Source organism: Talpa europaea, assembly GCF_964194135.1.
Source record: "Talpa europaea genome assembly, chromosome: 13".
In the NCBI taxonomy this organism is placed as follows: Eukaryota; Metazoa; Chordata; class Mammalia; order Eulipotyphla; family Talpidae; genus Talpa; species Talpa europaea.
This window is the reverse complement of record NC_140080.1, coordinates 84,378,373-84,395,450: the sequence shown is the minus strand read 5'-3', so window position 1 is coordinate 84,395,450 and position 17,078 is coordinate 84,378,373. Positions and strand designations below refer to the sequence as shown.

Genomic DNA, 17,078 nt, shown 5'->3' with positions numbered 1-17,078 from the left:
AATAACTTATATGCCCAACTGGGTTTCAAAGGTTTTAGAAAAAAAATAAGAATAGTAGGGATGCTTTACACTGTCATTGATGTGATAATTATTGTTACTTTGGCCAAAAGGGAAGACATAGTACAGGAACAATTAAAATTATTTCATATATTCTCATGCATTTTTCCAATTTATAAAAATACAGCCCTGAAAATAGCCTCATGGCAAATGCAGAATATAAAATAGGAACAAGAAAATAATCAAAAATAGTAAGGATGATTTTTCCTCACAGTCCAGAAGAGGCTTGCCTATAAATCAAGAACAGTCAATCTAAAAATTTATGTCTCCATCATTCACTCAAGGTCAGTGATTATGCTTTCTTTGGACCAAGAAAGAAGAATCCAAAGTCACTGCACTTCAGCAGCAAATATGAGGATCTTTGCCTCTTGAAGCCAACAGAAAACATACTTTCTTTTGCATTGTTTTAACACTAGGGCATGAAGAAGGTATACTTCTGTGGTAACCAGGACATATAATATTGTGTACAGTTATGACTATAGAGCTTACTTTAGAATACTGGTAAACCAGAGAAGCCCTATGGAGTACCATTGCAATATGCACAAATTATTATGTAAATATCTTCCCTTTTAGCTAAATCTCAAGGTAGCTCATTAACACTACAAATTATTGGAAGCAAATGACACTTGCCAAAAGACTATATGAATTTTTTGAGTTATTGAGAATGCAGCTTAAATGGACAAGCTCTTAAAACCTGAAGGAGTTGAGCTGAACAACCCAGTAAGAGTAAAAAATATCCTTTTTTCTATTAATCTGAAATGGACAAATATTTGGTGCCAAGGAAAATTCATTAAGAAAATAAACAGGGCATCCCCGGTGGCACAGCGGTTGAGTGCTGGGTTGTGAAGCTGCCCGCAGCCTCCACGGCACCGGTTCGATCCCCTGTTGCTCCCTGGCCACCGGAGGAGGGTCCCGCATGGCGCACAGACCTCTCCTGCCGCCCACTGCTCCCCTCAGCAGTGTACTTCAGTCCTTCTGCCTGCTCTGCTCCCCACTCTGGCTCTGGTAAATTCTCTCACCCTCCCGTGCTTCTGACTATACCCAGTGTTTGTATGAATAAATAAATAAATCTTTAAAAAAAAAAGAAAATAAACAATTGGAGAAATGATGCTTCTATCATGTACAAGGTTATGTAACTGTAGATATTTGCATAGGAAAATGGCAAATATTGGGGCTATTAATCATAACTTATCACTGAAAGGAAATAATGTTTTAAGTGATGGCTAAAATGGATTTGTTAATATCAAAGAGCAATTATCTTTAATAGATGGTATTATTAGAAAGATAATTTGATAAACTCATCCACACAATGGTATCCATAACACAAAATGCTGTGTTCTTAGGAAGCTTCCAATTTTATAAAATAGACTGAAAGCTATTTGAAGACAGAACGAGAATGATGTCATTGCTATTGCTATTTTTGATTTATTGTTATTTTTATGATATCCACATATCCCATACATCCCACAGTAGTTTCTCACACATACAAAGGAACACTCACAAAACAACTCTTGAAAGATCCACTAAAGTAGTGCTTAACACAGAGGAAATATCAAGTTAAAATACAATATCCAACATCAGCAAGGCAGTGAATGGACACGTTTGAATACAGGACCTTTTGTCATACCTCAAGTAGGCTTGTGTTCATTTTGGATAAGATGAAATTTCATAGGCACTGTTGATTATTGAATAAAATTGTAATCAGGATTATAGAGCTCTTCCAGGAAATTAAAAAAAATAAAGAAAGAAACCAATAGGGAGAGAACCACGGAAAGAAATACTTAAATACTCATTGCAGCTCATGGCTTTCATAGTGGTTTTAAATGAAATAGTTCCAGTTCATCAAGAATATACCCTTGCATTAAGTAGAAACATAACTTCATTTTTCTTGATAAGGATGGATAATTTTTTCAATAGTATCTCCAACAACTGATTGAAATGCCCTCTCTGATGGTCAACTTTGTCCCAAGTTACTCAATCAAACACTAATATAGCTGTGCTGTGAAGGCATTTTGTAATTGTGACTAAAGTCCATATTTAATTTCAAGTAGAGATATTATTCTAGATAATATGGATGGGCCACATATAATCAGGTGAAATGATACAAAAGCAGAGCTGAGTCTTCCCTGAAGAAGACACTTGTGGAAAGCAACTTAACTGGATAGTTCTAGTCTTCTTTTCCTGATGGCCTGTTCTGTGGATTTTGGAATTGCCATTGCAGTCACTGACAATCAAGTAAGTCAATTCCTTGCAATTAATCTTTGCATGTATCTCTGCTAGTTCTGTTTTTCTGTTTAAACCCTGACTGACACACAATAGTATTACATGCAATATTTTGACAAATAAATGGACACCTTTTTGGATGTTCTATTCATCTTTCAATCAAGTGACTTTTTGTGTGTAGAATCCATCAACTTTAATAGCAGTTACTTAACACTTCTTACTATAAAACAGATACGAAAATTCCTCCTTAATTTTGCCAAATTTTTATTTAGATATTGTGAGTTCATGATCTGTCAGTATCATTCATTCAGTTTTGAGTCAAACAAAAATCTAACAACTTGAAATTAACATTAGAAATTAGTTTAGTGACAATCTTTAAGTGTTTCTCCAGTGGGGTCTTCCCTGACCAACCTAGGTGACTCATCAGAATATTCCTTCAACCTGAAAAATATGGGCACTACATCACCCACTCTGTCACTTCCATAGTGAAGTTTTAACATCTTATGTAGTTTAGTGCCTTAGAACATTCTGAAAAGACTGCCAACTTTTCTTAAAGTAGCACACTTTTTTTTAAAAAGATTTATTTATGCATACAATAACTGGGGTGCAGGCCCAAGGTGCAAGGTGGGTAAGAGGATTCACCAGAGACAGAGTGGGGAGCAGATTGACTGAAATACACTGCTGAGGGGAGCAGCAGGCGAGCCAGGAGAGGTCTGCTATGCCATGTGGGTAGCTCCCTGGCCGGGGCTTGAACTTGTGCTTGCAATGGCTACGGTTAGCTTCACAGGTTGTGTCTTAACCCCTTGTATCACCAGGGAGGCCCAAAGTAGCACATTTTAAATTAAATACTTTTTATCTTTCATTTTATTCTAGAATATAGCTATGGAATCTCTCACTAGGAACACCTAGAAATTCTAGATTAACTATAAAAACTTTTAAAATAGATACGAAATCCCAATATTAAAATATTTTAATTAATAAAATGGCCTATCTAGCGCTATTCAGCAGTACATCTAACACAATTGTCCCAGTAAAAGCGCCTTAATGGAGTGAATCTATTCCAACAGAAATACTTTGCAGGGAATTCTTAGGTAGATTGCCCTGAACCTGTGTTACCAAAGTATTATCTACACATGAATTCTAATTTTACACAGTGGGGTAGAAAATTTAAATTTCCCTTTCAAAATATCTATCCAAATGTCAGGATTTTAAATTGGGTGCCTTCTATCCCAAACTTTTATCAACATAATCAAACCTGTGAACAGCTCCTGGTTGTTCAGATAAGTGTATGATGCAGGGATAAGCAGAACCAGACAATTTGGTTTTTCAGTGAGGCAGCCTGGATAGTACACTCAAAATTCTAGGGCCTCCCTGGTGGCGCAAGGGGTTAAGCATGGCGCTATGAAGCTATCCGCAGACTCTGCAGCACGAGTTCCATCCCCGGCCGGCCAGGGAGCTACCCACATGGTGCAGCAGATCTCTCCTGTCTCGCCCACTGCTCCCCTCAGCAGTGTATTTTGGTCAGTCTGCCTGTTTTGCTCCCCACTCTGTCTTTGGTGAGTCCTCTCACCCACACATCTCTGGCCTGTACCCCAGCTCTTGTATGCATAAATACATAAATCTTTAAAATTCTAGGCTGCAGATGTTTTTGCTTGTCTTTTGTGAGGGGTACAGGATTGGGCAAGTTTTAGAAGTACTGAGAGCTCTCTCAATCTTAATTTCCCATATAAAGTAATTAGGTAATAATACCTGCTTTTCCATCTTATAGTGCTCTTTTGATAAACAAATGACAAAAACTGCTTGCACGAAAATATATCAAAGCTCATTTATTAGTCTGTCTATTGATTTCCCTTTTAATTAAGAACAATTTTCTGAATTTTAATATTATGAGATGTATTATAAATTCATTACTGCATTAATATAATAAAGTAAAATAGCACTACTTAATTTTTTACTTTATTCCCCTAGGCCAAGTGTGTGTGCATTTTCAAGCTGATTTTAAGTAGAACCTTATTCTAAAGGAAATAGTGTTATAGCAGTTGTTTTCTTACCTGGAAAAAAACTTTTAGTGTTGAAAGCAGAATGCTTCTGTTGCTATCCCTTGTTGTGCAAGCAGGCGCGGGGCATTTTCACTATGGATTCAGGCAGAAGGATAAAGGATAGTCCTGGAGCCCTCAGTGGATTGTACAGGCTTTCATGCTCTCTCAAGGAACCAGGTACACAGGCACACCAGGCAGGCTGGCCATGTAAGGAGGCAGGCATGGGCCTGATGGGGGTGCTGGGAGGCAGGCAGGCAAGCTAGGTAGCCCCCCAGACCCCCATGAATCTTTTTTTTTTTTTTAAAGATTTATTTTATTTATTTATACAAGCACTGGGTACAGTCAGAAGCACGGGAGGGTGAGAGAATTCACCAGAGCCAGAGCGGGGAGCAGAGCAGGCAGAAGGACCGAAGTACACTGCTGAGGGGAGCAGCGGGCGGCAGGAGAGGTCTGCGCGCCATGTGGGACCCTCCTCCGGTGGCCGGGGAGCAGCCGGGGATCGAACTGGCACCGCAGAGGCAGCGGGCAGCTTCGCAACCCAGCGTTCAACCGCTGCGCCACCGGGGAGGCCCCCCCCCCCCCCCCCCATGAATCTTTAAGCTCTTTCTCTGGGCTCTTGCTGGAGTTTTCTCGTGTATCGCCTCTCCGTGGTCACACACCTATTCTCCAGGTAGGGTAGTCATCCTTATATCCCCTCCCTCCTAGGCACAGGTGTACACATTTGCACATGCGCACATACCCACGCTCAGGTGTCCATAATCAGGGACAAGTGCACCACATCCATGAGCCTTCTATGTTAGGGAGATCAAGGCCGCAGGTGATAACCACAGAGGCCAAAGACATAAAAAGCCCAATCAACTTATTTTACCTTACACCCTAGTTTAAGTGACTTTAGGCTCTGTAATTCTTCTGCTTTATTTCTAATTGCTTAGCTCCTAATGTCAGAGATGTTACATTATTCAAACAGTATAATTTCCCATTACTTCCCTAATGTTAACTTTGTGATAAAATTGCTGTGCCATCATTTCAATATTTCAGTTGATAAAATACCAATGCATGGTTAGCATTATGTTTATTCTCCATTGGCCATGAAACAAGAAAATTCTTAAATTCAATTCCAAACAAGGTTCCCTGAAGAGCACTCAGAATTAAAAACATCACTTTCAAATTTAGTCAACATGGGTTCCACAATAAAACCGATAGCTAGTATTTGAAATCCTTGTTATAACTTTGAATTACTTTGTTATTGCAGATGTCTCATTATTCTAGTTAAAAAAAAATACACACAAAAACACCTGTCTATCAGAGGACTGCACCTGAATACTTACATCACCCAAATTCAGCATTCTGGCATTTTCAATTTCCTAAAAGTCAAATCAATACAACCATGTATCTCATAGGCATTGGAAACATAGGGTGAAATCTTGTCCATCTTAAAATGCTGCAGATTCATATAGAAAATCAGTTACTTCTTGTAGTGTAAGGTAAAAAGTATCAGGTTTTTCTGCCCTCCCGCCAGCAGGATAGATGATGGATCCTTGCGGTGCTGAATGCATGCCTGATGGCGGGCACCTGGAGTAGGGTGTGGGCATGGGTAGATGAGATTCACCTGGGCTGAGAGTGGGCTTTTAAGGGCGATGTCACGGGGATGCCAGCAGAACCCGAGAACGAACAGAAGCCGAGAGAGAAGTAGAGAGGGCCAGAGAACCCAGATAGGGTGAAGATTTGCTGGGCGTTGGGAGGCCTGCCAGCCTCCTGGTCCCCCAGCACCCCTGCCTGCCTTGTACCTGGTAATCCCAATAAAAGACCTGCAAAACCACTGAGGACCCTGACTCCTCCTTTACCCGGTCTGCTGGATCTGAAAACCTGCACTGTGGTCTTCCTGCCCCTACAGTACCCAGTAAAATCCCAATAAAAGTCTGTGAAAGCCACTGAGGGCTCCAGGACTCTCTCCTTTTAGCCAGGCTGCTGGATAAGAAAACCTGCACTGTGCCCATTCCTGCCCCCTTACACTTCTGCTTACTACCAAGTGTGTAAATTACTAAATCTATTCTGGGGACAAAATCCCAGGCAATCTAAGTGTGTATACAGTTCTTCCTGATTCTTTGATTGAAGGCATTCCCACAATATTTAGAATGCTGTTAACAGGTATTGTTGATGCTGAGTCATAAAGCAGGGAAGAGGAAGGCAGAGACTTTGCAAAACTTGCTTTAGTATTTTATGAGTATGAAGCTATTCTCTGGCTGGTTCTATTTCTTTTGTTCAAATTTAAATTGAATTCAGTGTGCCTTTTTTCAGTAAATATTATAACAGTTACAATATAACTGCTGAGATTATGTTTGCATTCACAAATTCATTTTATAACTTGAAATGAAAAAGGAACAGTGTGAGTGAAAACTTCAAATTTGGAGGCCACCTTGGTGGTGGGTGTGGTGGGGTAACACACATCTGAAGAGGTGTAACCCTGTATCTTTGAATCATGAAGCATTACATAAGCCAATGTTATGTCAATAAAAAAATAATGAAAAATATTGGAAAAAGTCATATTTGGAGTTGTGTCTGACAAATCTATAAAGATGGGAATGGACATTTATGAGCTATTTTAATAACAATTAATTGATCCCATTTCTTTGCTTTTGGCTAGAATAATATAAACCAGAGTAGTGATGATTTATCCCATGTTGATTAGAAGTTTTAATTGTTAAGATTCTAGATCGATAAAATATCACAGATTTTAGATGGATACAATATATGACAGTTATTTATTTTTGAATAAAATTTATTGTAGGATAATTCAAAATGATTGTCCTTGAGAGGAAAAGTATTGAAAATAGTCTGTGGATGTTATGGAAATTTCTCAGAGAAATCAGGTGGCACTCATAGAGGTGGAGAGTAAGATTTGATTGTCATGCCAGCGGGCTCAGTGGGATCACTCCCGAAAGACTGTGCCCTAAATTGCAGGGATGGTAAGGCTTTTTACAGTTTGTATGAGGAAACTTGTCACCCCATCCATCATACCACAAGCATTCTTTATTGTTTGGGATGGGTGTCAAGGTAGCTGTGCTACTACTGTGGATACGCAATACACCCAGCAACTTCTCCACTCCAGCAAGCAGCAGAATCTAAGCAGTAAACTCCCCCAAGCAGCAGACTTGGGAAACTTTTTGCTTCATAGGGAGTTAAATAATGTCTCTCCCAAACTTACGTATACTTGAAATATCAGAATGTGACCTTCCTTAGAAATAGGGTATTAATAGATATAATTTGTTCAGGATCTCAAAGTAAAACCATTGTGGGGTTTAGTAGGTCTACATCCAATGAACTGTGCACTTATAAGAAGTGAGGACACAGAGACACAGAGGAAGATGATGGAAAGATGCAGGTAGGGATCAGAAGAGCACCGCCTCTAAAAGCCAGGGAAAGTCAGGGACTACCAGCAACCACCATGAGGATTACCAATAACCACCAGAGGGTATTAGGAACCAGACATAGGGTTGAGTCTAGCTCAGAGCCTGTAGAAGGAACTGTACTAACCCTGATTTTAGATATCTGGACTTCTGCAACATACATTTTATTGTTTTATACCACCATATTTATGGTATTTGCATGGAAGCTCTCGGACTAATTAGGATGAGTGTGCTAGTGAAAAAGCTAATACTGGCTGCTCTGTATGGCTACTTGAAAACAAGGTCTTACCTTCTGAGAGAGAAAATTCTAAAAATTTGTATATTTAAGGAGGTATCTTCTTAGCTTAATACTAGTGAGTTGAATGCTTTAAGTACTATTTGGAGAAAAAAACATAAATACTAAATAATTCCCACCAGAAGTGGGAATGTGCAATGTGACTACTATTCTTTACTTATTTTCCAGACCAGTCTCCTCTTAGCTGCTTAATGGGCAGAAAATTGTTAGTGATTGACATTAGTCTTGATATTTTATGTCATTTTTTCACTTAACACATACAATTAAAGATACAAATTTTTATTGTTACAAAAGTAACAGTCATTATTAACATTTTGGTATTTATAAATGTTTTCTTATATGAATTATTTTTTGGTTTATAAATAACTGAATTATTTACTTAATGTGCTTTAAATATTTAACATGGAATTTAACATTTTTACATTACAATATTTTAATATCTATTTTATAGTATCCTACCATATTATAATCTGAATTTTCTAGGTAATTGTCTATAGTAGTGTCTTTTTTATTATTTGCTATTAAAGTAACAATTAACACATTTATAGATTAAAAACTGCAAAACATATGGCTGTAAAATTGGAATAAATCTGAGTGACTGGAACTCTGAAGTATACCTTTATGAAAACATAAATGTACATATATGCAACCATGCATATACACATCCATATATAGACACATAGTTATATAAAACACATATATACATACTGTTCTCCAGAAAAATTATGTAATTTTTTGGTCTTAGAAGCATTATAAGAGAGTTTATATTTTTCTCAATGCTTTCCAGAACAGGGTAGCATCACTCATTTTTTTCCTCTATTACTTTAGTCAAAGGAAAATGATAACTCATTTTTGTTTTAATATACATTTCCCAACTAACGAGATTGAACATTTTATCATGCTTAGTGGCCATTTATATTTCTGTGAATTAAACATCTAATCCATAGTTTTTCCATTAGAACACTCATCCTTTAATTAATTAATCTATAAAAAGAAGTTTGTATTTTTAATCTTTCATTTAAGAAGACAAAGCAGTGATTAAAAAAAGTTTCAGGGCTTCAAATGTCTATATTAAAACACAAGAACTGAATTAAATTATCCTTAAGAGTCTCTTTTTCTAGTCCATTACTAAGTCTTAGGAATTACATTAACCATTTTTCAGCAAAATTTTCAATTTTGGTGATTTCTTTCAAAGTACAATACATGTTGTACTAAATATCCCAATGAACACTTCAACTTAAACTATTTTTATCTTCTTTCCATTATTTCATCAGAAAAAAGACAGAATGCTGGCTTTTGATAAACCTTTAAAATTATATAGTAGAGAGCCATGATTTCCACTTAGTTTCAACAATACTTGCCTAAGAGATTTGGTCCTGATGTAAAGAAAGTAATCTTATTTTTGGTAATCTACCTTGGGAGAAAAGAAAAAAAAAACTAAGGCAAAAAAACAGACTGAATCAACTATTAGACAGCAGTCTGAGAGAGCAGGTTAACGTGTATGTGTGTGTGTGTGTTCTGTAATGCTATAATATATATATTTAAAAATTATATCAGTATGTTAATGTAATATAAATGTTTACAAAATAATTATGAATTTAATATTATATAAAATATTATAAAATATGTGTGTTATGATTTTTAAATAGAAATTTACTGAGTACTTCTACAGAGAAAGAAAAAAATAAGGTGCTACTTTTTTCATTTGTAATGATAGTTTATCCATGAGTTATATGTTATAAATTTTCGTTTACATTACTATACCAGACCTAGTTTAAGTGGTAGTCCAGATTTGCTCTACTTTACCCACTAAATCAGGTCATGAGCTACTACTACCTGCTTCCTTCCCAAATTCCTGATAACGGTTCATGCTCTTCTTTTGGGGTAGAAAGTATGGAGTACTCCTGCTACCCCACATCAAACCAACATCATAATATGTGATGACTGACAACAAGAAAATCCCTGCTTGCATACTTATGGGAAGTTCTGGCTTCCCAGGCCACTGTATAGAGATACAGAATAATAACAATTTACTGATGGGCTTTGACAAATGAAAGAAGAGAGAAACTACTCATACTTCTTGTCCAGTCATCCACTGTAAGACACATATGGCCTTTCAGCAGACACTGCAAGAGGCAAACCAAGCTCTGTTCTATATACATGATCAGTTCAATAATACTCCACCATTATTTGATTTCTCTGATTCATTTCCTTCCTTCCTCACTGTGGTTTTCAGGGGCTTACACCCCCGAAGACATCACTTTGAATTCTTGCCTGGGCACTATTTCCCAAGAATGTGGACTAACTTGAATTAAATGTTCCTATAGTTAAAGAAATATGCAATTATTCTTTTATTAAATTAAAAAAAAATCTCCACTGCCTGGAAACTGGATCCAGATTTCACAGAAAATTTTTCCTACTATGAGTTCTACCAATATTGCTCAAATGTGAATCTAAAGTTATGGAAAGCAGAATAACCTCTCTACTCTTCAAACTACCATTCTGCCTACTTTCTAACCCCAAACCCACCTCTAGAGTTTGAGGGAACAGGGGATCAATCTGACTTAAACTTGTGACCATTTCATTAGATGACTTTTAAAAGTTAATAGATAAAAAGTTGGAAGTTACTAGACAATAAGGGATTTTGGTGAATCAACAATGCTAAAACATGGATAAAAAGCATGTGCTATGTTTATTAAGATTATGACCCAGAAGTAAAATTGTATTGAAATATAACTGAGAATATCATGTGAAAATACAATATGAAGAGCATTCTTCTTCAGATTTATGTCCTCTACCATGAAAAAAATAAATGAATGTTTCCTTGAAGTAGCAGTAAATGTTTTTTTCTTAGCATTATCAACACTTTGCAGGGTGACACCAGGTTAACACTGACCTGTGAACAGGTACCAGAGGTTGTTTGGTTCCAGTGTTTCCATCTCACCCCTTCGGGTTGTCTTTCTATGCCGAATTTTATAGCCAGTAATAAATCCATTTTGTGTTCCTGATGGAGGAGGCAACCAGCTTACTTTGATACTCTGAAAAATAATAGATGTAAATTAAAACACTGGAGAAAAGAAAGACGACATGTTTGAGTCAAAGAAAAGATTCTAATTTAAAGTGTGAGTAAAACAGAGAGGCAAGAAATGTCAGGGATTACCCCTTAGAAGAAAATTAAATCTATTCCTATAATTTGTCAGTATTTCTATTTACCTGATTTTGATAAAAATACAGTTCACTTGATTAATTACATGCATTACTGCCTCACCTTTACAAATTCCACCAAATTAACAGTAAAATATTCTAAAGGGTATAAACCCATAGGAAATAAAAATGCAGTTTTATAGCGGATGAGACACATTAACAACTAAGAAAGTAATAATTGGAAGAAAGTATGGTAACTGATTCAATGGAGAGAGAAGAACTCTAAATATTTTTTAAGAGCTACTTATGAAAAACAAGGTGATTTATATGAAAAAAAAATCATGGAAGACTGGAAAGTGTTGCTTCTTAAAGACATCGGAAGGCAGCATTGAGGAATGGTGGAGAAATAGAAATGGAGTGAATGTCCTCTCCACATGAAGATAAACCAGTCTAACCTTTCCTGACCTTGGAGCAGTGGGCTTTATTGTCTAGGAGCATTGAATGAGAATGCACAGTTTAGAGAGAACAGGCAGAGAAGAGAATAAGGATGAGGGCAAAGGTTATTAAATCAAAGACATGACACTCAAGTTTTCTTCCTTCAAGTGATATCAGAGCAGTAGAGTCAGGTGTATACTGTCCAGGCAAAATGATAATCATCCTACAGGAAAATTGTTTGGCCCTGGGGAAAACATCTCAGTCCTTAGCCAATGTCCTAGCTGTGAGGTCACTTACTAATTCCCTCTCATGCATTAGAATTTGTACTGTACAATCAGTTTTTTAGTATTTCATTACTATGTGAACTGAGAATTTAAGACCAGCAGACATAAAAAAAGCCTCTAGCAAAAAAGATAAACACATAAGGACCTAATGGCACTTGAAAGAAATAGCATTAATGCTTAGAGCAAAAAAGTACACAAAAAGATATAATTAATATCTTAATAATCAAAGAAAAGATATTGCACCCACAAGCAGGAAAGTAACACAAAAATAATGAACTAGTTTTAAAAATTTCCAACAATTAAAATTTGGTTGCACAAGTTAAATATCAAATAGGTCGATTAGAAGGCAAATTAAAAGTAATCTCCCAGAATTTAATGGGGAGGTGCCTGTGACAGTGGCAGAAGGAAATTGTATATTCAGTGAAGGAGAATTTGGGGAGTGATGGAAATATTGTGCATCTTTATTTCCCATTTTAGGTGGAAGCAACAGTCAAAAGACCAAGTTATAGGCTGAATTATTCTCCTCCCAATCCTTCCCCAACTCACATGCTGAAGCCCTCTTCTCCAGTACTCAGAATGTGACTGTATTTGGAGACAGGACCTTTAAAGTGGCCAACAAGATTTGCTTATTCATATTAGCCTAAGTTCACTATGACTGGTCTTATCACAAAAAAAGTAGGTTATGAAACAGACACACAGAGAGGAAGAACATGTAACGATCAGGGAAGAGGAAGGTCATCTACAAGCCAGGACGAGAGGCCACAGAAGAAACAACTCTGCTGATACCTTTACCTTTACCTTTCTGCCTCCAGAAAAAAAATAAATCCCTCTTGTTTTTGTACTCAATCTGTGGATTTGTTGTGGCAGTCCTAGAAAATTAATATACTATTATAATAATTAATATGTATATTAATAGATGCTTAAGATTAGTGCATTTTGTACTTCAACCAAGAGGAAGGAGGAAAAAGAGAAGCAGGACTAGGAGAAAAAAGGATGAAGATTAAGGAAGGGGCAATGGGGAGGGAAGCCTAAGAGTGCTAAATTCCCGCAGAAAATTAGATCCATACATGATATTTAAAACTGGTGAATGAGTGAATTATGGACAGCTACAGAAGGACATTGTTGAGAAACAAAGCAAATTCCAGGAAAAACATTACAGCTAAAAGTAGTAAACGTTGGCATGTGAAGGGAATGGGAACAGAGTTTGGGGTGAGGCATGGAAGTCTATTGGCTTTTTTTATAAGCATGTTGATACTATTTAACTTTAAAAAATAATGTGTATATAATACTTAGATGTCACTGAAGAAAAGAAAATCTCTTCAATAAATGGTGTTGGGAAAACCGGACAGTCACTTGCAAGAGAGTAAAACTAGAACATTGTATTATACCATGCACAAAAATTAATCCAAAATGGATTAAAAGAAACCTTGATATAAGACACAAAAACAACATATGTAGAAGAAAACACAGACAAAACGTTCTGCAACAAAGATTTCAATAATATATTTGTGAATTTGTCTCCAAACAGGAAGATAAACAAAATAAAATATAAACAATCGGGACTATATCAACTAAAAAAAAAAAAAATCTGCACAGCAAAAGAAACTATCATTAAAATAAAAAAAAGACACCTTACTGAATGAGAGAAAACATTTGCACATCATACATCTGACAAGGACTGATATCCAAGATCTACAAAAAATTCATACAATGTATTTATTTATTTTTTTTTTAGATAACAGCACAAAATTGTTCTTTTGAGGTAGCAGAAATAAATGACTATTTGAAAGAAGCCAAACAAAGAGTCAAGAAATGTATTTCTGAGCCCCCTGCCCATAACCCTCTGGGTCACACTGACCTCCCTTCTGTCCTGTGGCGATGTAATTGAAGCAAAACAGTACTCTTGGAAGAGACAGAAGTGAGACTCTTCTTCCAGATCTTTGCAGATCTACTACAAATTAGCTGTCACTCTGCAAATGATTGAGTTTTTTCTTGGTAAAATAATTTATTTATTTATTTATTTATTTATTTATTGGTAAAAGAATTTAAAACATCATCTAAAGTCACGGTTAGTGACTTGTCTTGCATTTTAACAATTTCCAAGAACATGCCAGCCATATGCATCCTCAACACTTGTGGTTATTATGCTCTGGAAACATTACTGCCAATACTGAAATCACAACTTTTGAAATATTGCTTTTAAGGAAAATACAGATTTAGGTGCCTGTCTTTGATTGTCATGTTTTTTGTTAAGTCGTTCCTATAAGACTTTGCTTTATGTGTGTTTCTGTTTAAAGACACCTCACTGAATATTATTAATTCATTAACATTGAACTCTTGGACAACTGCACTATTTATTACATCTGAATAAACAATGTCATTTCTCCACGATGCACACCACATATTTCTTGCACTCAGGACACTAGACAGCACTTCAATACTATACATGGGGTGCTTTTAAACAGGGTAGCAGTTACTTGACAACAAAAAGAATATATGTTTATTTTTTTTAAAGATTTATTTATTTGTTTGTTTGTTTATTTATATAAGAACTGGGGTATAGGCCAGATGCACAGCAGGGTGAGAGGATTCACCAGAGACAGAGTGGGGAGCAGAACAGGAAAACTAATGAAATACACTATTGAGGGGAGCAGCGGGTGTGACAGGAGGGGTCTGCTGCGCCATGTGGGGCCCTTGCTGGCAGGCTGGGATTGAACCGGTGCTGCAGAGGCTGCAGACAGTTTCACAGCTCTGTGCTCAACCGCCTGTGCCACCAGGGGAGGCCCAAGAATATATGAGAACTGAAAGAAGATTGAGCATCTCTTTGTTCAACCTTAGCTGGGAATGGGTACTTCTGAAAACAAGTTTTTCAGTTCTGAGGGTGCACATGTCTGCAACTGATTGCAAACATACTGAGGGCACAGATTATAGGGTACAAATGAATTTTAGTGGCAATTGAATTTGCAAATGCAAACTTGGGGACTGGATCAACTGTAGTTACATATTCAGCATGCTTTAGACATTTTAAAAGAACCCATTTAGTTCAAAGAATCTAGTTCATTGTTCTATGTTATTAGAACATAGAACCCATGTTATTAGAATATATATGAAAGCAGATGACACCCCTGAGACCAATCATTTAGCCCCCACTATCACATGTGAGAAGCTAATTATCACTCTTGTTAATTCTTAACACTTTTCTTGCACATACTACAGACTGGGCAATGGTCTAAGCACTCTGCAAGCTACTATTCATCTTCACAATGAAGTTGAAATCTCTTGTTAGGGTCATGCAAAACTGGGACACAGAATGCTTAAGTAACTTTAAGCTATGTAGTCAGTAAAGCAATGGAGACAGGATGTGAATGAGATAATATGAGTCTGAAGCTGGCATCCTTCACTATTTGATATTGCCTACATGGAAGTCCAAGAGGCTGAGACTGTAATTCATTCAACATCCATTAACTGCATGTGTGCTGTGTTACAAGTACTATCTTTGAGAGTATGGTATACCCAGCTAAGTCATGGGGTATCTATTCTGGCTGAGGAAATAGCCACATAAACTAATAATGAGCACATAAAGTGCTAAGTGCCAAAATAATTCCAAAATATACAATGGAAATAGAGAGAGAGATTCATTCTGCCTCATGTGATTAAGAAAAGTCTTCACAAGGAGCCCATGCTTCCAATGTCAGTAGGACTTCTTGGAAGAGATAGGTAAATTACTTAAGACAGAGGGAATTATTAAGAGCAAGCTCAAGGTGAAGCTTTAAGTGAAAGTTAAGTAGATTCTTAGTGACGAGTGCAAATGAGACATAAAGGACAATGTAAAAGAGAGACAGATTGGAAAAATTAATCTTTTAGGTCAGGCTAACTAGACATATAGTTAGCTCAACGTGCTGACTTAAAGCAGTTGCATAAGTTCTTTGGAAGGTAAATTAATGAATAAGATAATAATAATATATTGTTCCTAGCTCCTGAGGACTCTAGCCTTAACTACATACACACTCACACACTTCTTCCTCTGCCCTACCCATCCACGTATTTGTTCTTTGCTCTCAAGTGTTTTAGAAATTGTCAAGAAAATCAGAGTTGATGAATATCATGCATTACACTTCTATTCCACCACTCATTTTATTTTTCAATGCTTCAATGTAGTCATGGAAGATATTACCATCTTATGTTTTTTTAATGGAGGAAATTGATGCACAGAGTTTAATTAATAGCCAGAAGTCAGTCACCCAACTGTTATGTCTAAGGTTCTTTTGTTATTTCATATGAAAACAAGTAATCACAGAACTTCTACTTGGCAATTCTACTCACTTAAATTTTCCTACAAAAGGAATACATGTGCATTTAAATAATTAGTTTTTAATGCATCCAATGGGTCACCCCATAAGTAGCCCTTGGTAAAACAAGAAGGGTGATTTTATAATGAACACAACCTTGTTTTTTAAAGTAAAAATTAAATTCAATCAGAAATGGAAATATAAATGGAGATATTAAATATTAGACTAATACATAGAACCTTATGATTTCCAGCTAATGCTTTGCTAGGGCTTTATCGAATGACCTCTCATAATTCTTATAAATGACCTAAATCTCAATGTACATATTGAAAAACGGAGAATAATTGTGCTTAGTATGTCTACCAAATGATTGTAAATCACTTGATCAGCCTGGAGAACTTAATTATATTAATGATTACATGAGCAATACTTAGTTTTTGACAGATCATAATTTTTCTTTATCATATTTCAGATTTCCAGTGATTACATAAATTATTCCCACATAGCCAATACCTTAATATCAATGCCTAGCAGCAATTAATTAATAGAATCAGTTACACACTCCACACGCTAGGAGGTGAACCCCCTTAACAGTTATTATTCATCTTTGCAAGTAATTTGTCATTCTTATTCATCTTCATATGTGGGTAGCAGCTAAGTTTATTAGCATTTTCAATGCTTTCTCATTGATTTCAAGGCAGCATCTGCAGATTACAAAGACTACAGTGGTGAAATTCTATGTAGGTCCTTTCCCCACAGATTATATGACTGGACATCCTAAATTATATTATTTTGGGAGGCTAAATGAAAATGTCCACTAACATTTCCTTAGTTAATGGCACAATGCATTTTATGTTCTATGAGATCTGCTCGCCAGTGCCCTATAGCTCAGGCTTCATTGCCCA

At 36.5% G+C, this 17,078-nt stretch overlaps 1 protein-coding gene across 1 annotated transcript in view; it reads right to left on the bottom strand.

Moving 5' to 3' along the window:
• Positions 1-17,078, bottom strand: part of DCC (DCC netrin 1 receptor) — a gene marked incomplete at both ends in the record, with an annotated part of 1,034,810 nt that overhangs the window by 167,297 nt on the left and 850,435 nt on the right. The window contains one exon of the mRNA XM_084252763.1: positions 10,918-11,059. Within this exon, the coding sequence (XP_084108889.1) occupies positions 10,918-11,059 (142 nt within the window). The remainder of the gene's footprint in view (positions 1-10,917; positions 11,060-17,078) is intronic.